This window comes from Hemicordylus capensis, chromosome 15, assembly GCF_027244095.1.
Source record: "Hemicordylus capensis ecotype Gifberg chromosome 15, rHemCap1.1.pri, whole genome shotgun sequence".
Taxonomy (NCBI): domain Eukaryota; kingdom Metazoa; phylum Chordata; class Lepidosauria; order Squamata; family Cordylidae; genus Hemicordylus; species Hemicordylus capensis.
In genome coordinates this window covers 92,560-112,163 of record NC_069671.1, presented here as the reverse complement: position 1 = coordinate 112,163, position 19,604 = coordinate 92,560, and the positions used below count along the sequence as shown (strand labels likewise).

The following is a 19,604-nucleotide window of genomic DNA, read 5'->3' as shown; positions in this document are numbered from 1 at the left end:
GGAAGACCCCCCACCCCACCCCAGACAGATACACACACTCCCCGCTGCATAAAGGTGCAAGAGAAGAAAAACCACAAGCATAGTGATGCTCTCGCGGTCAAATCCGTGCTTGTACTCTGGCATGCAACCCACCAGCTGACCCACCAGTTATGCTATTATTACCAGTGATTAATAAAAACAAGGCACAGGGGAGAAAACAACCTCAGGATAAAGAGGCTTCCTACTGGTGGGATGGTTTTTGTCCCAGGGCCATGAGAAGACAATTGGGAGAAGATGCACTTGTGCAACCAAGAGGGTGCCAGGACCCTCCCCCCCCCCAGCACAAAGCAACACCTGCGACACAGCTTCAAGACGGACATTATCTAGAACTGCCAACTGGCCAGAAGAATTCAGTCCAGCCAGCTCTTGTGCCTTTTAATGGCAGCCTGATGGGCAGAAAGCAGCAAGTGGAGCTCTACTCAGTGCGGTGAAGAGCACCGTTTCCTGTCCATGGGTGCAAACCACATTAAAGGCACAAGAGCAAGGGCTGGCTGAAAAGTTGGCAACCCTAAGGTGAACCGAGAAAACACTTGGCCAGGAGTTCATGCTGGCCCTCTGCCTGGGAGCCAGCACTGCTGGAAGGACAGGGGGCGGCAGAAGGCAGCTACACCCGCCTGGGTAGCAGCAGTCCACACAGGAGGGCTCCTTCACCGGGCATGTCGCACGAGCCCAAATCGGTTCTGGGGAAAGGGCTGGAGGGGGAGCACGGCCTCTCTGCTCCTGGGCTGGGGCCAGGGGCCTCCTCCGTGGGGCACACGCCTCCCGTCTGGTCTGCATCCCACTGAGTCTGAGAGCAATCCAGCCCCCTCCAGCTGGAACGAGGGTTTCCTGAGGGCTGCCAGCCCCTGGCTAGAAGAGCTTCCGGAGACGCTCTCTGCGGCACCCCAACATCCCTTGAGGCTTGGCTAGCGAGCACATGGGGCAGGGCCTTTTGCAGGATGGCCCCCAGGCCCTCCAGCTCCCTCCCCCCAGAAGCTCCGCTGCCCTGATCAAGGCCTGCTTGCCCCATCGAGCATCTGCTGTGGCGAGAGGCGGCAGGCATCACCGGGGGGTTCGTCTTTCAGCCGCGAAACGGGCGGAATGGTTTCCTTGTGAGGGCTTTGTTTTTTAATCGCAATTACATCTGTAAAGTTGGATCGTCAACCGCAGAAGCGAGGTGTGAAAATATCCTGAAAGGGATCCCCTGACCCTAACCGGCTCGTTCATGCAAAGCTGCCTGAGGAGGGTCCCTGTGCCCGCCCACCCACCCACCCCGGCAAGGGAAGTGGAGGCAGAGATATGCATGGCCTGCTGAACTCCTCCCCTGGCGTCAAGGCGAGAACGAACACAAACAAGCAGCCCTACAGGCCGGCCAGACAAGGCAAAAATGTTGGCATTGGCCTTGTGCGTGTTGGGGGGGGGGCCTTCACTCCCCCCCCGCCCGATAATCAGATTCTAAACGTCTTCAGCACAAAGCCAGAGGTGTCTGCAGCCCATCAGAGGTGCTGGCAGGCAGCTGCACTTTGCTGACAGAAGCTGTCAAAATAGCCTCACACACAGGCGTGGGGTGGGGGGCCTTGATGAGAAGGCGAAAATGAGATACAAAGGGGGGGGTTGCCTGCCGCTCCCTCCCTCCCTCGCTCTGGCTAATGGCGATATTTGCTGGGGGAGCAAAGCCATTGCAGGGATGGTGCTCACGCACACGGCACTGCGCCAGACGCACCCACAGTCCCGTTGCCCCCCTTTCACAGATGGGAAACTGAGGCCGAGAGACCGCCCCTTGCCCAGGGCTCACATCCGCTCAGCAACAGGCGGCTTCCCCGCCAGACCCTCCAAACAAGGCACTGTGTGGCTGGAACGACACAGGGAGCTGCCGGCCGACTGGTGCTGCAAGGAGCTCTGGTGGGTTTTGCTCCCCAACCAAAGCATCCGAGGCATCGCCCCCCAAGGCCCCTGCCCCATTCAGGAGACAAACTGGAATGGCCCAAAGTTCGGCCTGGCCGGAGGGAGAGTTGCCACCGCCCCCCCGCCCCGCCCCAAGGACCGTGGGGGCCTGCGCATCTCACCGCCCCTTTGCCTGGGCAGCCACACGCCAGAGAGAGGGAGGGAGGGAGGGAGGGAGGGAGGGAGGGAGCCATCACCGCTACCCACCGGCTCCTGCACTTGGCCTGCGGGCAGCAGAACTAGCTGGCAGAGTTTCCATTCTCCCGCCCGCAAGCGGCCTCTTTTACCTACTGCCATTTCGATTTCTATCACCACAGGGGGAAAAACTACTTCCAAGAAGTGTGTCTTTCATAACAAAAGCGCGTGCGCGCGCACACACACACACACACACACACACACACAGAGGCATGCAGAAAATGCTCTTGGCCAGCGGGGGGGGGGGAGCGTGTGCCCGAGGCCAGAGGGGAATCGCTGCACACCACAAAAGGTGCCCGGGGGGGGGGGGGGGCTCCGTGACACTTGCTGGGGACCTCCACACGCCGGCCCCCTTCTGCTTTTGAGAGGGGAAGTGGGGTTGCATACCGAGAGGACTCCAGCTCCAGGTGACAGCCACGGCCTTTTGTTTGGGCAGCCCTGAGGCTCTCCAGCTGGGTCAGGAACACTGAAACAGACGTGGTCTCTCAAGGGCAGACACGTTACCTAGGAAGCTGCCATAGACTGAGTCAGACCCTTGGTCCAGCTAGCTGAGTTTTGTCTTCACAGACTGGCAGCAGCGGCTTCTCCCAGGTTGCAGGCAGGAATCTGTCTCAGCCCCATCTTGGAGATGTTGCCAGGGAGGGGACTGGGAACCTGGATGCTCTTCCCAGAGTGGCGGCTCCATCCCCGGAGGGGAAGATCTTCCAGGGCTCACACACCAAGTCTCCCCTTCAAATGCAACCAGGGTGGGCCCTGCTTAGCTAAGGGGATAAGTCAGGCTTGTTGCCACAAGACCAGCTCTCATTGCAGGAGGAGGGTGAAAGTAGGGCCAATTGGGGGAGGGGGCCACAGGGTCAGCAAGAGGAGTCTCCTACACATCCCATCACCATTTGAGGGAATGAGGAAAGAGCCTTCTCGGCAGTGGCACCCAGGATGTGGAACTCCCTGCTCCATGAGATTCGCTCTGGCTCCCGCACTGTTCATAATTCCAGTCGTCATCTGAAGATTCTGTCAGGTCTTTGGACTGCTTCCAGTCTGATTTCGGATGGATACCCCCTTTGGAAATCAGCACTGCTAGGGGGGCTTTACTTGCTGGTTTGCAGTGCTACATTCTTATTGCCTGGAAGTGTGTTTTAACTCTGTGGTGAAAGCCAACTAAAGCACTTCACTGAAGTGGCACATCAGGGTGGTAATTTCCAAGCGAAGAACAGAGGGCGGAGGGCGGAGGGGGAGGCCAGTGCCACTCGGTGTGGGGGGAGCAGGAGCAGGAAGCAGCAGGGGAGGGCGGGGGGGTCACGCGGGCACCACAGGCGGCGGCTTCTGCACAGCGGCTGCAGCAGGTGCCTCCAGCACATGCCCCCCCCCCCCGGCTCGGGTTCTTGCAGGGCAGCAGGGGCGGGGTCCCCCCAAGCCCTGCTTGGCACAAGGCGGCCGCCTGAGGACGTGGGACCCAGAAGCCCCGGCTGCTCCCCTGAGCTCTGACGAAGCTTATCGCGAGAGCCCACCGGGGGGGGGGGAGGCCACAGAATGCCTCCTTTCCAAGGCGCTGGGGGAGGAAAACGGGAAGGAGGCCCAGAACACACACACACACACACACACACACACACACACACACACACACACACACGCTTCCCCCTCTGACTCCCCAGCTTTCTGACCAGGCCTAGGAGGAGTCTGCAGGTGTGGAGAGGTGGCGCTTGGGTTCCAAGAGCGCTCACCATCTGAGAAGAAGAGTGCCAAGCGAGCAGCCAGCCGCCATGGCGGGCAGGGACGGCATGCCGGACTGGACAGGCCCGAGCCCCTCTGCTCTAGCTGCCCCCCCCTTTCCCTCTCGGCCCCCTTTCCCTCTCTGCCAGCTGCTGCTCAGGGCAACCAGACGGGGCAGCAGGAAGGTACCACCGACCAAGCGGCTGGGGCTGACCCACTGCCCGGCTCGACAGGGTGGCTGCAAGGACACGGAGCCGGTGCGCACGGCCTGCCTGGACCACCGGGAGGGGCCCCAGAGGCCCCCAGAAGGAGCCCCAGCCCTCCGGAACAAGAGGGCAGAGCGTGCGCTTGGCTTGCCTGCATGCGGCAGCCGGGCCCAGGACTCGGGGTGCCCCTCCAGGCCCTACTCCGCACTAGCTGCAGAGGCCCGTGGTGAAGCGAGGCGCCCGGGGTGAAGCCTCCGATGCTGCGAGCCAGAAGCCTTCCCTGGACCACACCTCAGAGCCAAAGGTGCCGGACACACACACACACACACACACACCCACCCGCACGCAGGCCCTGTCACCAGGACAGAGAGGCCTTCTTCTCTTCGGTCTCCGTGCAGGAAGGTCCTGTGGGGCTTGGAAAAGAAAAGGGAAGGTGCCGCTTCCAGGGCTGCTGCAAGGCCGTCTGCGGGAGGCATGCCTGGGCCTGGCCTCCGCAGCGCCTCAGAGGCCAGGGCAGGCGCCGTTCCCACGGGGGGGGGGGGCTCTGCGCCTGGCTGTGCCTTCAGCACCTCGCCCCGCCCTCCAAGCGCCCCTTGGAAGCTTCCGCCTCTCCCCCGCCCAAGAAGACGACGACGACACGCAGGAAGGACCACCTCTCCCCGCAGAGGACTAACCAGGGGATGGGGAGGCAGCTGAGGAGGCAGGCTGCAGCCGCAGCAGCCAGAGCTGTCCGGAAGGGGCGGCACGGGGAGGGCTCCACACACACACACCCCGCCTCCACGGGCAGCTGGCAGTGCCCAGCCCAGGAAGAGCTTGCAGGGAAACCTCCGCTCCAGCTTGGTGCTGGTCTCCGGCAAAGCTTAAGGGTGCCCCCTGCCGGCCTGGCCAAGGCGAGCAAGGGGCAGCCATGCTCCGCAGACCCGAACCCCAAAGGAGGGAGGGGGGCTGTCGGGACCCCTGCAGAGGAGGCGCCAGCCCCTGCCCGGGCCCCGTCAGCTCCTTCCCTTGCGAGCCGGACTGTGGCTGCTCCGAGAGCCCCACCAGCTCCAGCCAGCAGCAAGCCCTTGCCTGGCTTCACTGCCTCTGGCCCCGATCTGGCCTTGCTGCCTAACAGAGGCGCTCCTCGCACCGCCTGACAAGCAATGCTCCTTTCCGAACGCAGAGCGCGCTGCTCCCAGGCACAAGCACGCTAGTCCTCCTGCCAGCTGCTTCCGTGCCCCAACGTGGCAATGCATGCCGAGGGGGAGGAAGTGCCCTTGGGGGCCAGAGATCCCAGCCAGGCACACGGCATGTCAGCTGAAAGGGACCTCGGAAGGCCTTCTAGTCCAACCCCTGCGCAGTGCAGGAAGTGCCTCGACGGCATCCCTGTGTGGAAGCAGGGCAGGCCGCCCCACAGCTGAAGCCCTGCCTGAGGCCTCGAGGGCCTGCCCACGCTGGGGAGAGAGCTTGGGCCCATATCCCCACGCCCCCCTGAGGCTTCCATGAGCGGGAGAGTTCTCACCAGGCCAGGCACCTCTGCAGGAGCAGACCTGACTCTGCCCCCCCCCTCCGCCCCCTGACGCCTTACTGGGCCGTCACCTCCCCACAGATCAGCGTAAGAGGCAGCAGAGGCTCTTGCCAAGGGACCCGACAGGGCGCCTCCCCACCCAGGCCCGAACCTGCTTTTCCACTACAGCCCCAACATTTAGTCAGTTAGTTGGTGAAATTCCTCATGTCAAAAGCACCATCAAGAGGCACCCAGGTCTCCTCGGCAAGGCAACTGAGGAACCACCTCCTCCGGTGACGGCACATGGAGGAGTCCCAGCAAACACCATCCGGGCTTCTCCCCCCACCCCAGATTCCGTTTCAGTCAAACCGGCCCCGGAGAGCCACATCCAGGGAGCAGCCAACGCAGGCCACAGGCGGCCTCCTTACCTGAAAAGCTCTCTGACCTCCTTCACCGTGGCCTGGAAGGGGATGTTGCGCACCAAGATCTTGGAGCTCTTCTGCTTCCCGCTGGCCTGCTTCTTGCGGGCCGAGGCCACCTTCGCCCTGGCAAGTCAACAGGCAGGAAGGTCAACCATGCCATAAAAGCCGCCTGCAGTTCTCAAGGAAAGACAGAGCGGCAGCCCAAGAGAGATCGGGATCCTGCCCGGGGGGTGCCCCACCCATAACCATCCAGCGTGGAAGAGGCCGTGTGGGGCCCCTGAGACACACAGACACACCGCCCTCCGCCCCTTCAGCAGCTCTTCCCAAGCAACTGGCACAATGTGGTACTCTAGAGGCAGGCAGGGATTCCTGGCAAGTTTCAGCCATCTGGTGCTAGACAGATTTGAGATGAAACTGAAAAGGTTGTGTACACACACAACAGTTGTCTACACACACACGCTATCCATATGCACAGCATTTCAAAAAGAGGATTTAGAATTGTTGTTAAAACTGTATATAAACTTTCCTGTGGATACAGACTTTTTTTTTTTTTTAAATAAACCCAACGAAATCGATTTTTAAAAAGGGAGAGGGAGAGAAGAGAGGGCCCAGCCCCCAATGCATATACAGTGCTTCACACACAACCACCCTCGAAGGGCAGCTCAGCATTTTCCTCACCCTGCCGACTGGGGCCTGGGCCTGGGGACTGGCCTTCGGGCAGAGGCAGAATTCCGCCCTCACCTCCTGGCTGCGATGAGACCTGAGTCGGCAAGAGGACTGAAATGACAGGGCAGGAAAGAGGACAGGGACAGGGTTTGGCAGGAGAAGAATTTTACCTGATGGCTCTTTCTGAGATCTTCACTTCTAACTGGTGGCCATCCACTGAGCAACCCTGTAAAAAGGAGGATGCGTTGAGAAACTGGGACTGCCACATTGATCCAGTTCTCAATTAAGAAACATTGTCATCAACTAAAACAGGTCCCCCAATCAATCAGCCAGCAGATTTTAAATTATTGAATGTATATACCACTTTATCCACTTGTATACATACATATGCTTGTGTTTTAATTTTAATTTTATTTTTAATCAGATTTATTTTTATATTTTTAGCTCAATGTTTTAATGTGTCTTTTTTATAATCTTGTTTTTAAATTTTATTGTGAGCTGCCTTGGGATTTTCTTAATGAAAGGCGGGGTATAAATTTAAAAACAAACAAACAAATATACTGTATTTACCCTGAATTTAAGACTCCTCCCATAAAAAAGAGAGGTTGAATACAGGTTATACCTGCATAAACTCGAAAGGAAAAGGACTCTGTATTGAAGATGACCCTCCAATGTCTAACAGCAAAGAACCTGGGGAAAAACCTGACCTTGGGTTCAGGGAGACAGGTAAATTGGTACTCACCGTGAAGGTGTCTTCTGGCTGGTGTAGAAGAGGTCACCCAAGCTTGGGGGGGATTACATCCCCCCACACGCTCCAAAAGGCAGGAAGTAGTCCTACTTGAAGATCCTTAACCCAGTGCATGTGGGCGGATCTCCTCAGTGCTTAAAACAGCTCAAGCTACAGAATGAAAACCACAGAACATAACAGAGAATATACAACAATATACGAACCATAATGCAGAGAAAGACAGAAAAACTGTCCCCCTATAACCAGATCATCAGCTGCAGCCTCACACAACCCGGGCGGGCCTTGGGTGACCTCTTCTACACCAGCCAGAAGACACCTTCACGGTGAGTACCAATGTACCTTTCTCGGCTGGTGTAGGAGGTCACCCAAGCTTGGGACATACCACAGCACCAACCACGGGAGGGAAAATACCCAAGCTGCAGCAACTGAGCCGGAAGGACCCGTTGCAGGACCCTCCGACCAAATGCCGCTCTGGCAGCTTCATGTTCATCCCACTTGTAATGCCTTGAAAATGTAAAAGGCGATGACCAAGTAGCTGCCTTGCAAATCTCTTCAAGGGACGTCAGTGAAGATAACACAGCGGAAGTGGCTGCCGATGTAGTTGAGTGTGCCGTAATCTGGCCAGGCACCGGAAGTTTCTGGGCTTCGTACAACACTGTAATGCATGAACGGACCCATCGAGCGATAACGGCTGTAGAGACCTTGCATCCCATCTTAGAAGCCTTAAAGGCCACAAAAAGAGCATCTGACTTACGAAAAGCCTGCATCCGGTGCCACTCCTTCTCTGCAGGGTGACGAGCATCCGGACAAAAAGAAGGTAATTAAATGTCCGCCTCACGATTAAACTGTTATTATTTTCTTTTTTCTTTAGTAACTAGAGAAAACTAATAGTAGTAGAATACCAGGTGAAGAATAGATTGGAAATAGTCAAAAATAATAGGAATATAAGCAGAAGAAAAGAAGAGGCCTAGTGTAAATAGGCCTCCTGGAGATCTGTTGAAGCCATGTACTCCCCCATCTGCAATGCCTCTGAGATGGTACAAAGGGTTTCCATCCTGAACCTCCTTTTTATCACAAAGCGGTTGACTGGGCGTAGGTTGAGAACTGCCCTGGCCGATCCGTCCTTTTTTGGCATCGTAAAAATCACAGAATAGATGCCTCTCTGAAGAGGTGTGACCTCCTCTATGGCCCCTATAGCCACCAGATACTGAATGGCCAAGGACAACCCCTTGTGCTTTTCCAGTTTCCTGGATCTAGGGGTAAGGAGGAATCGGTTTCCTGGGGGGCTGGCCAGCTCCACTTTGTACCCGTGTAGAATAATGGAAAGAACCCACCTGTCATTGATGGATTCTTTCCAAACGGGCCAAATGGCGGGCCCCCACTTTGCCTGAGTGGGAGTCAGGACTGCTGCTTGTGGCCCCGCTGCTGGTTTCCGAAAGACTGACGGTTCTGCTGATTGAACCCTTGCTTGCCTTGGCCTCTGGATCTGTTCCACTGCGATGGAAAAGGCCTAAAAGGCTCCGTCTGACAAAACTGAGGTCTAAACGCCCTGAAGGTTTGCGTCTGTCTACGATTAAAACTCTTGTCCTCCTTCCTAGGCGCTGACGGCAGAGCCCTGCGCTTATCCTTAGTTTCAATGAGGACCTCTTTCAGGGCCTCATCCCCAATTAGCTTCCCCTCAGCATAGGGAACAGCAGCTAAATTAGCCCTAGACATATCATCAACTTTCCAATATTTCAGCCATATGTTGCATCTTGCCAGGACACCTGCACTGACCGCACGTGCCGAGAATTGAACACTGTCCAGAGTAGCATCCGCTGAAAAGGCAGCTGCCCTCTGCAGACGAAGTCGCTTACGCCGCATCTTAGATTGACCAGCGGGAGGGTCATTGGGTAAGCTCTAGACACCCAAGACGCAGTGGTGTCAGCTCTGATGGCCATTGCTGAAGCCTCGTGGGCCCTGCACAGTGCAGATTCTGCTTTTCTGTCTCCTGGCTCCTTAAAAGAGGAGTCCCCATCCTTGGGTACCACTATGCTACTAAGTAGGGCCCCGAAGTGAGCATCCGTAAGTGGCACCTTCAGCAAGTCCAGAGTCTCCTCCTCAAAGTTGTACAATTTGCTAGCCAATGCCAACATACGCTTTGGGAGTCGCAATAGCCGCCCATTCCTCCTTGATGGTCTTAGTAAAGCCCTCAGGTATCACTGATTTAATCTGCGGTACCTTAGCCTTAGGCAGCACCAAGGAGCCCTTGGACACAGGAGAGACCAGTTCCTCTGTAACTGGCTTCAGATCAAGTGCAGCAATAGCCTGGTTAATTAGTGGCTGAAAGTCCTCCATAAGAGAGAGCCTCTGACTGTGTAAGTTTGCTGCAGAGTCCTCAATAATCTCCCCCTCTTCCGAGGAGGGGGGCCCCTTGTCTGGGTTGCCCAGCAATGTCTCCGACCCACTATCCCCGGGCTGCAATAAATCTGGGGAGTCCTCTCTCCTGCCTCATCTGAAGACCTCCCCCTACACAAGGGCACAGAGTCCTGGCGTATAGCCACCCTGGGCTGCTTGGCGGGCACCGTCTCCTCCCGAGAGTCTGAGGACGACACATGGATCACCACCTGCCTTGCAATGCCTTGCAGGCTTCCGCGCTTTAAGCGCCGCTGCCAGGGAGACCTGAACGGCCTCCTGAATCCAGCCCTTTACAGTGGCAGCATCGGGGGGGACCCCCACATTCCCTGTAGCAGTAGGCCCTGAGGGAGGGGCCACATAGGGGGCATCTGCACCCACCTCCTCACCCCCCTGAGCAAGTCCCGATCTCACCGGGGGGAGCTGTTCATGGCCTTCTGGGTAGGGGTGTGCACGGAACCAGTCGGGCACTGGGGTGGGGGGTTCCAATTAAAACAGGGGGGGCTTTACTCACCCCTTCCTTCAAAGTCACTGTAATTTTTGTAGTAATCGGGCGGCAGGGTGCCACCCGCTTCAATCTCCACTCGGCTCCTCCATTTGTATACATAAGTTATAATCGGGCGGCAGGATCGCTCCCAGTCCCTGCCGCCCCCTTCAAGCTAAGCCCCGCTCAGCTGGCGGCCGCCCCCTGCAGCTATCAAGAGGTCCCCCGCCGCCCCCTTCTTGCCAAATGTCCCCCCCCATTACAAGAGGACGACAGGAGAACTCCCTGCCGTCCCCTTCCCCTTTGCCGGCTGGGCTGCAAATGGCTTCTAGGAACTTTTTTCTTTAGTAACTAGAGAAAACTAATAGTAGTAGAATACCAGGTGAAGAATAGATTGGAAATAGTCAAAAATAACAGGAATAAGAGCAGAAGAAAAGAAGAGGCCTAGTTAACAAGGCCAGAGCCAGCGAGCTGTAATGCGAGCTCCTTCTGGAGCAAAGGCCGGAAGTAGGACTGAGGACGAGATCCGCCCACATGCACTGGGTTAGGGATCTTCAGGTAGGACTACTTCCTGCCTTTTGGAGCATGTGGGGGGATGTAATCCCCCCAAGCTTGGGTGACCTCCTACACCAGCCGAGAATAGGTAGAGCGCACGTGCGCACACACAAACTGCAGCGGGCAAACACAGCTTTAGAGGAGAGGCAGGACAGCCCCGATGAGGGTGTTATTAAGACATCGTCATTCCCTGCCTCCGGGGATGGGGGGGGGGGCTCCCTTCCCTCGCCTGCTTGTCACCTCCACACACTGCATTTTTAAGAGTGCATTTGAAAAACATCAGAGGTGTACACCTAAAGAAAAAACACCAGGCAACCACATGAGGAGCAGGACGGAGGCCGACAAGCAAAGGGCAGGATGAAGACGACAGGGATTAGGGCAGGACACCGCACTCCAGGAAGGGAGAGGCGCCCACTCGCGGCTCCCAGAGCTCCTGCTCAACTCTGCTTGGAAAGCGGAAGACAGACACGAAACAGACCCACATGCAGAAGAGCAAAGAGGCATTCGCCAGTACCTGCAGCTGCCTGAGGGCCCTCTGAGCACGGTCTGGCGTTTTGTACTCCACAAATCCAAAGCCCATGGAGAGCAGCGCTCCTGGAAAACAAGGGGGTGGAAGCCCCAGGGTAAGCAAGGCTGACGGCCTGAGAGGCTCCCAAGGCTGCCAGCGGAGGGGGAGGCCGTGGCGGGCCACACAGAGACCACACCCCACAGAGCTGGGCTCCTGTCCGGGCCTGCTTGGCTGAGCTCCCACAGGCAGCATCTCTGCAAGCTAGAACAGGGAACGGGGAAGGACGAAGTGGGCCTGGGGGTGACCTCCCATCAGGAGCATGAAACGCCGTGGGGAGGGAGGCTGGGCTGAAGGGAGGCCCTCGCCCCTTTCCCCTCCCGTCTGGCGGCTGGCCATCCCTCCTGCTCTCCCCGGGGAATATTCTACCGGCTCTCTTGCCGAGTCTCCCTGCCCCATAGCCCCTGGTGCTCTCCCCACCTCCCAGTATTCCCCACCCTCCCACCCACCCCCCAGCTCCAACCCCTGAAACTCTCTCCTGCCTCGCTCTCCCACCCCCCCACCCCCACCCCCACCCCTGCCATCTTCGGAGGCTTGCCTCAGACGCCGAAGGTGGGGGGAGAGCGCCCTGCTGGGGGCACACTCTGAGCCCTCTTCTGCACCAGGCAAAGAGCTTTCCAGCCCCCCAGGCCTGCAACATAGTTTTTAACCTGCTGGTCTAACCCTGCTCTTTTAAGACTGCTGGTGAGGCTATTGGGCACTTTACTGTTAGGTGGTTTCTTCTGTGTTATGTCTGTAAACTGCTTGGGAAACACCACGGAAGGGCAGTATCCAGGTGCTTCAAGTCAGTCAAAGCGACAAGCTCTGCTCCACAGGCACGAACCACCCCCCACCTCAAGTGCAGGGAAGAGAAAGCTGAGGGATGCCCTCAGAGGCCCTGCAAGGAGCAGCCAGGCCAGAGAACCGAGCCTCTGGAGTGCTGCGGAACAGGGATCACTGGCCAATTAAGATAGGTACCCGCTTTGTTTTTCTTCTTTGAGATAGTGCAACTCTTCACAACTCCCACTTTGGAAAAAGCCTGGAAAGGAAATTAGATGCTCGTCAGTTCTATTCCAAAGAGCCACATTGCAGACCTCCAAACACACACACCCCCCCCCGCTCTTCGGAAGACCAGTCCCTTTGGGAAGAACGACAAGGCCACTGACATCTCTGAGTGCCGCCTGCAAGGAAGCTCTCTATAGAAGTCGCTTGCCTGGTGCAGAGTCAGGCTCATCTCGTGCATTGGGCCTGGCATCAGCTAGCCCAGTTGGCAGAAGTTCAACAAGCTCTCTCTCTCACCCAAGGCCATTTTAAAGTGGAGAAGCTGGGAAGAGCTGGAAAAACCCACACAGATTGGCCGTGTAGTGCAGTAGTGAGAACACTGGTTTAGAATCAGGAAGACCCTCCTTCCCCCTCAAATACGTGGCTCACTGGGTTGGGGTGACCTCAGACCGACCCCCCCCCACCCGTCTCTCAGGTGAGAGGTGGCCGACCTCCTTTAGAGTTTCCTCTGTGGTGGCAAAATTGAGATTCTTTATGAAGAGAGTACATCCCGAAGTGCTCTCCTCCTCCTCCTCCTCTTCTTCCAGCTCCATTTTAGCCTCTTCAGCCTGACAGCCAACTGAAAGCAAGCAGAAACCACCGCCATCACCACACAGGTACCCCTCAGACCAGTCGGAGAAGAGGGCCTTATGCTGAGGAACTATTCATCACAGCAAGGCAAGCATCCTCCATGGCACAAGTGAGCATCTTCACAAAAGGCTCGGTTAATTTTGCACAACTGACTGCTCAAGGTGTGTTGGGGGGGACGGCCATTGGCTTAGCTGGCTTTAGAAGGGAATTAGACACACTCATGAAGGGCAGGCCTCTCAACGGCCAGTAGTCACCACTGCTATGTGGAACCTCCATGTTCAGTGGCACTGTAGCTCTGAACACCAGCTGAATGAGTGGACAACAGTGGGAGAAGGCTCTGGACTTCCTGCCCGCTTGTAGACTTCCTGTAGGACCTCCTGCTTGGCCACCGTGAGAGTAAGCGGGACGCTGGCCTGGAGGGAGTCGGGGTTTGATCCAGCAGGGCTATTTTTGTGTCCATGAGTATTTTCTGAATAGCTCCCCCTCATCCTGACTGACATCAAGAAGAGCTTTAAAGATGTGCGAAAGCACCTCCCAGGACGTGGGGAGGAACTGGCACCCAGGCCCAGTGGATGCAATTCAAAGGAGACACTTCCATGTGGTCTGGGCTGCAACTGGCACAAGATCCCCAGTGCTCGACAGTGGCCTAGGACCCTCCTTCGAAACCCAGCTCCAATGTGACGCGTCTATGGACACAGCAGGCGCCTTCAAAAAGGGCTGCCGCCAGTTGCTGCCGAGCTCTTTGACCTCAGAGTTGCTGAGGGAGGACATTTGGTTCCCTGGCGGCGGCGGCGGCGGTGGTGGCGGCCCTCCTCCTCCTCCTCCTCCTCCAACATTCTCCCCTGACCTCTGACCTGTAGAGAGCTGCCCTTCGCAGGACTGGCAGGGGACTGGCTGGGGAGGCAAGGCCAGGCGGTACCCCTCAGCCGCTGCCCACCCCACGGGATGGGGAAGGGGCTCCGGACGCACCACCCGCCACGTCAGCCCCAGAGGCGTACCTGCCGCCGGCTGCTCTGTGCTTTCCTCCTCGCTTCCTGGACGCGGAGGCGGTTTCTTTCCAGGGCCAGAGAAGACCCCCATGGGTGCCCATTCAAGATACAAAGGGATGTGCCGGAACTAAGGCAGGAACGAGAAGATTTCACTGCCGCAGGGCAGTTGCAGGAGGGAGCAGCCGCAGCAGGGCCTCTCTGCCAGCATCTGCCCGGGGCGGCTGCTCAAGGCCACACGGGGCTTCCCACCCCAAGGAAGCAGTGGTCTGCTGGGGGGCATTCCAGCCCCAGCCTCCCGGTCAGGTGTGCCATGGCTTTGGGAGGCTCATTCAAAGGGTGCGGGCAGCCAAAGTGGGCCCCAGCCTGAGTGAATGGGGAGAGGAGGTCCAGAGCCCTGGAGGAGTCCGCAGGGCCCTTTGGAACCCCAAGAGCGGCCCTGGAGCAGCTGAGAGCCATTCTGCAGCATTTCCTTTTTGGAAGCCAGGCTGCCTCTACCTGCGGAGGACAGCGCGAGGCAGTGCCTAGGAGGAGGACAGAGGAAGCTGCCTCCAACAGACTGGCAGCCGCTCTCCAGGGCTCTTGCAGGCTCCGGGCTCTCCAGCACCAAAACAGGGGCAGCCCCGTTCCCCGGCCACCACGCAGCGGGTGGCTTGCCCCCAGACAGGCCCAGCCCAGGCCGTGCCGTGTGCTTCCTCATCACCCTTTTACCTTGGAGTAGGCCAGCTTGGCGAAAGCCCTCTTGGCTTCCGTGGGCTCCAGGAACTCCACAATGGCGGTCACTCCTCCCTCAGGAAGCAGGACCCGCCCGAGGCTGCCGTGGGCCCCGAAGGCCTCTTCCAGCTCTGCCCCGGTGGTGCCGGCAGGCAAGTTCTTCACCAGGATCACGGTCTTGCTGCGCTCGCCAGCAGCCTGGTGGGAGGGTGGGAGGAGAAGACGCCCACGACTGAGGACTGCGGAGGCCCCAGAAGCCCCCCAAAGGGGGCCCCAGAGTGCAGACCCCAGAGCCACCCACTCCTGCCCGGAAGCGGCTCATTCCAGACAGAGGAACCACCCCTGGACTGGCACGAGCTGAGCGCCGGCTGAACGTCACACAAAAGGCACACAGAAGAGCACCGGCTCATCCCGTGTGCCGGGGGGGGGGGACCTGCTGGAATACCCCTCCCCCCTTAATGAAATCTCTCCCCCCTCCCCACACAGAGTGCCATGTGGGTGAGCAGCCTCCGGCCTAGCAGGCTAACTGCCCACAGGCAGGAGCGCTCGGCCATGCCATCCCTCCCGCATTCCCAACCGGTGTGGTTCCAAGAGGACTGTGGCAGCGCCCCTTTTCCAGACACACAGACAAGCCCTCCGGCAAAGAGGCAAACCTCCTCCGAGCCTGCAAGCACGAAACCCCACGGCACGCAGCCCTCACCTGACTGAAGGCATCCAGACTCACTCCATGTCCGAGCAGGAACTGGCGGACCTTCTGCACGAGTTCGGTCTCGCCTAGCGCCACCCTCACTGCCACGCTGCCCTTGCCCTCCTGCCAGCAGAGAAGGCAACAAGAACAGCCGCGTCAGGAGTCGTGTGCCCGTTTCCGGCCCTCCGGCCAGGGCAAGGATGGCTGCACGAGGAGGAGGAGGCGGCGGCGGCCAAGGAGATGCTGAGCTGGGAGGAGCGTCCTCCTTGGCCATCTCCGTAGGGCCGCTTGGCAGGAACAGACGGGCTGGAGCTGCCCAAGTCCCCCCTGAGAAGGCCCAGCACCTGGGCAGGCAGAGGATGGGGGCGCAGGGGAGACACCGTGCAAGGGGGGAAGCGTGAAGCTCTCCACTTGCCGCAAGGAAGAAAAAGATGGGGGGGGGGAAGAGGTCACAGGAGGGGGAGCTGCCACAGAGGGGCAAAGGCTGCCCGCCGGAGGCCTTCAGCACCAACACCCCACCAGGAGTGCCGAGGAGGATGCCATGCCACTCCGGGCACCTCCCTTTCCTTCACCCCCCGCCCCACCCAGACATCTGCACAGGTCAGGAGGACCCTCTTTGCTCTTCAGAAGCAGCACAGACCGAGCGCCTCACTTACGTGGTCCAGCACCCGGCTCTTGGCAGCGCCATATTTCTGGGCAATGGTGTCCGCCACAGCGTTGGTCCCCATGAACAAGGCGTTCCAGTTGTGGGAGCTGGGGCGGGGGGGGGGGGCGAGAGAAGAGTCAGCCCTGCAGATCCCCAGCCGGAGTCTTGCCTGGAGGGGCCTCTTGGCCACACACCCCCCCCCCTCCAATATGGGCAGACTGGTCCTGACAGGCAGATGCCAGCGCAGCCGCCAGCTGGACCCAGGCAGCACACGTGGCTCTGGGAAGCCCGCAGGCAGAAGGAGCTCCTGGCCTGTGTGGAGCTCCACTTCGCTCAGAAACGACCAGAGCAGGCACCGGAGATCAGTCAAGAGAGGCTGGGCTGGCCGTGGGGAGCTGCTCAGGCGCCTGTGCCTTGCCTGGGACGGCCCACCTGCACACCCTCCACGGCGGAGGCCTCTGCTCTGGCCTGAGCCGGCAAAGCGTTTGACACGTGTCTGGCAGGCTGGAGGCAAGGAGAGCCTTGGGAGCACATGGCCGGGGGGCACACCCACCCCACGTTGCTATTATTGGGACCCCTCCAGCACGACAGGTCAGAGGACACAACAACTCGCTAATGGGGAGGGTGGGGGGCTGCCATGGCTCCTTGGGGCCCTATCGAGGCACCAGCTAGCAGAGCCCAGGCAGGCCTCGCCACCTCCCCACCCCCTCCCCCCTCCGCAGCTGTGGTGGCTCTGGAGGTGTCTGGAACGCCCCCCAGAAGTGTCTCCTTTCCCGACCTCCCTCCGTGAACAGGTGAGAACGCTTTCACGCTGTTGGACGTCCAGGGTTAAGGAAGACCCTCACGGGGTTTTTGAGCAGCACAGCTGCTGCACGGCAGGCTTCAGGTCAGGCCCTGGACTGCAACCTGCCTTGAGAGCAGAACAGGAGTCATTGTCTCACACACACCGCGTTGCTTTGGAGGGAACACAAAACAACGCGCATTTCTCCTCCTGGCTGGATCTGCTATACTGAATCAAGACAGATTGGCGACTGAAACCCAATCTGCCCCGCAACACACACACACTTACTTCCATCACAGCACAAGTCGGCTTTTCTGACACGGGGAAAGCAAACTCCCCAACGGAGGACCAACCTGCAGCTGCTGGCCTTGTCCTTGGCCTCCTTCTGCTTCTTGTAGGAAGAACCCCGGCCAGCATCAGAGCTCTCTGCTTCGCCCTTCTTGAAGGTGGAAGGCAGGACGTGCAGCATTCGGCCCTGGGAGGCAAGAGAGGACCCACCCTGGGATGGAGGCACACCAGCCTGCAAGCCCAGCGGGATGCACAGAGCAACCCCGCTCTGACCCAACTCGTGCAGAGGCCTTCAGCTTAGGGCTCACTTCATATAAGTGTGCATGAATGAATGAATGAATGAAAGGAGATTATACACACACACACACACACAATTTATAGCGTTAGGCAGCGTTGTGCATGCTGTGCAGCAAACCACCCTGCTTGCGTGGGCCCCGCCAGTCTGTCACTGCTGCAAGCAAGCAGGGGAGGCTACTCTGTGCAAATGATGCGCGTGGGCAGCCTTCCCAAGGCGACTCGGGTGCAGCTGCCATTCGCACGGAGCCTCCCCTGCCTGCGCTTGCATCCATGGCCGACAGGAACAGCGCAAGCCCACCTCCTGCCGGGGGGCACACACCACTGCTTGCTGCACAGAATGGTCAGCCCTTCCTTTTGCAGCATCCAAAACATTTCAGGTACAGGAGGCTCTCTCCATGGGCGGGGGTTCTGTTCCCACCCATTTCCGAATATAGACCTTAACCCTGTGGGGATTGGGGTTCTAGGTTCCTAAGCACACGGACGGTGTGCTGAAAATCACAAGAAAAAGCAAGGGGAGCAGAAATAAGCAAAGCACCTTGCTCTCCAGCAATGCCCCCCAAACTTCCAAATCCTCTAGTTTTTGAGAGATTCCACACACCCTTTGCCAAAGAAAGAGCCACAAAATGGCTCAGCACTACAAAATGGCATGAGAAGTCGTTTCCAGCCACTCAGGAACCACGGAAGGGTGAAAATAACCCTATTTTCACTAGACTGAGGGAGGGAGAGGGCGGGAGGGTGGCCCAAAGTCACTCAGCATGCCTTGTGTACCTGGAAAACCTGCCCATCCACTCCAGCAAAGGCCTTCAGGGCGTGTTCGGGGAACATGTAGGTGACAAAGGCAAAGCCCTTGGGCTTCTTGGTCAGGCTGTCAATGGGAAAGTGGATCTCGGAGAGAGGCCCTGAGGAGAAAGACCAGAGCGGAGTTGGGAGCAGACAGCCGGCAGGGCCCACTCCAGCTCCAGGAATCCACCGTCTCCAAGCGGGGAGGCTTCGCTGAGCTGTGAGAGCCAGGAACGATCAGGAACGTTAAACCAGCCCAAGAGAAACAACCGAGGACCAGGGACCCAGACTCGTGTGGCACGTTGACGGCAGTCTCCTGTGGGGGACTCTAGTCCCCGAAGGCCTCTGCTGCAAGCAGTGTGAGGGTCTCCACAGGGCCAGCAGACTCTTGCAGCAGCAGCAGGCTAGCAATCCGACCCCTCTGAATGGGGTGCCTGTGGTGGCCAGGGTGTGGTCTGCACCCCTATGTTAGGGGGTGCCACAGTCAGCGATCCCACAGAATCTGGAGTACCGAGACGGAGCCTGCTCCAGGGATGTTCCCAGCCTCCAAAGCCATTTGCATCCCAGGCAAAACAGGCAACTGACTGGCCCTTGCAGAGCTCCTGTTTCCCTCTTTGGACTCTATTAAAAACGTGATTTATGACCCCCTTATTGTTCCTTCTTCCTAGGACTGGGTCCCGTTTTCCGTGGTCCAAGTCCGGCACTAACCACTGACCACTCTGCTGCTTTCCTCTGTTCCCAGGGCCCACAGATCCACGAAAAGCATTAAACAACCCTCTGGTGGAGGGAGAGAAGAGGAGCAGAAAGAGGAAGCGAGTTCCTGTGGTGATCTACCATATTTAGAGAATACTGCTTCCAGGTCCTCCTCCGTGCTGGTGTAGGGAAGGTTCCTCACAAAGAGCCTCCCCGAATCAGACAGATCCTCCTCCTCCTCGTCATCCTTCCTGGGCCTTTGCCAGGCCTGGGCTCGGCCTTTCAGGGAGTTCTTCACCTTTGCAGCAGCATTCTCCTCAGGAAATATTTCGATGTAGCGCCCACCTGCCAAATACAGCACAGGGTGGTGGGGGAGCAGGGGGGAGCGAAATGGGGTGGCAAAAGGTCAGTTTCACTTGCTCTCAGGCGCTCCCAGTGTTCCTGCAGGGCAGGTTCAGCTGAGAGAGAGGACAACAGGCCCCCAGTCTCACGGCCGAGCAAGAACCGGAGCCTGGCTCCTGAGTCGGGCCCCAGGCCAACCGGCTACACACCCCATACGGAGAGGGCTTCCTTGCCGGAGCTGCTGCAACTCCCCGGGGACACAGCATGAACGGGATGGCTACGGCACACAGAGAGCCCCGGGTCCAATCCTTGGAAGCACCTCCAGGCAGGGCTAGGAGCGAGGCCCCTCTCAGATCCTGGCGAGCCCCAGCCGGCCAGCAGGCACAAT

At 58.4% G+C, this 19,604-nt stretch overlaps 1 protein-coding gene across 2 annotated transcripts in view; it reads right to left on the bottom strand.

The window, feature by feature from the left end:
• Nucleotides 1-19,604, bottom strand: part of RBM19 (RNA binding motif protein 19) — a 63,102-nt gene that overhangs the window by 32,931 nt on the left and 10,567 nt on the right. For both annotated transcript variants that reach the window (XM_053279659.1, XM_053279658.1), the window contains 12 exons: nt 19,016-19,219; nt 18,170-18,300; nt 17,170-17,291; nt 16,046-16,142; nt 15,402-15,512; nt 14,699-14,899; nt 14,000-14,117; nt 12,863-12,990; nt 12,348-12,408; nt 11,340-11,419; nt 6,815-6,870; nt 5,985-6,101 (listed from right to left, as the gene is read on the bottom strand). In XM_053279659.1, coding sequence (XP_053135634.1) covers nt 5,985-6,101; nt 6,815-6,870; nt 11,340-11,419; nt 12,348-12,408; nt 12,863-12,990; nt 14,000-14,117; nt 14,699-14,899; nt 15,402-15,512; nt 16,046-16,142; nt 17,170-17,291; nt 18,170-18,300; nt 19,016-19,219 — 1,426 coding nt within the window. The remainder of the gene's footprint in view (nt 1-5,984; nt 6,102-6,814; nt 6,871-11,339; nt 11,420-12,347; nt 12,409-12,862; nt 12,991-13,999; nt 14,118-14,698; nt 14,900-15,401; nt 15,513-16,045; nt 16,143-17,169; nt 17,292-18,169; nt 18,301-19,015; nt 19,220-19,604) is intronic.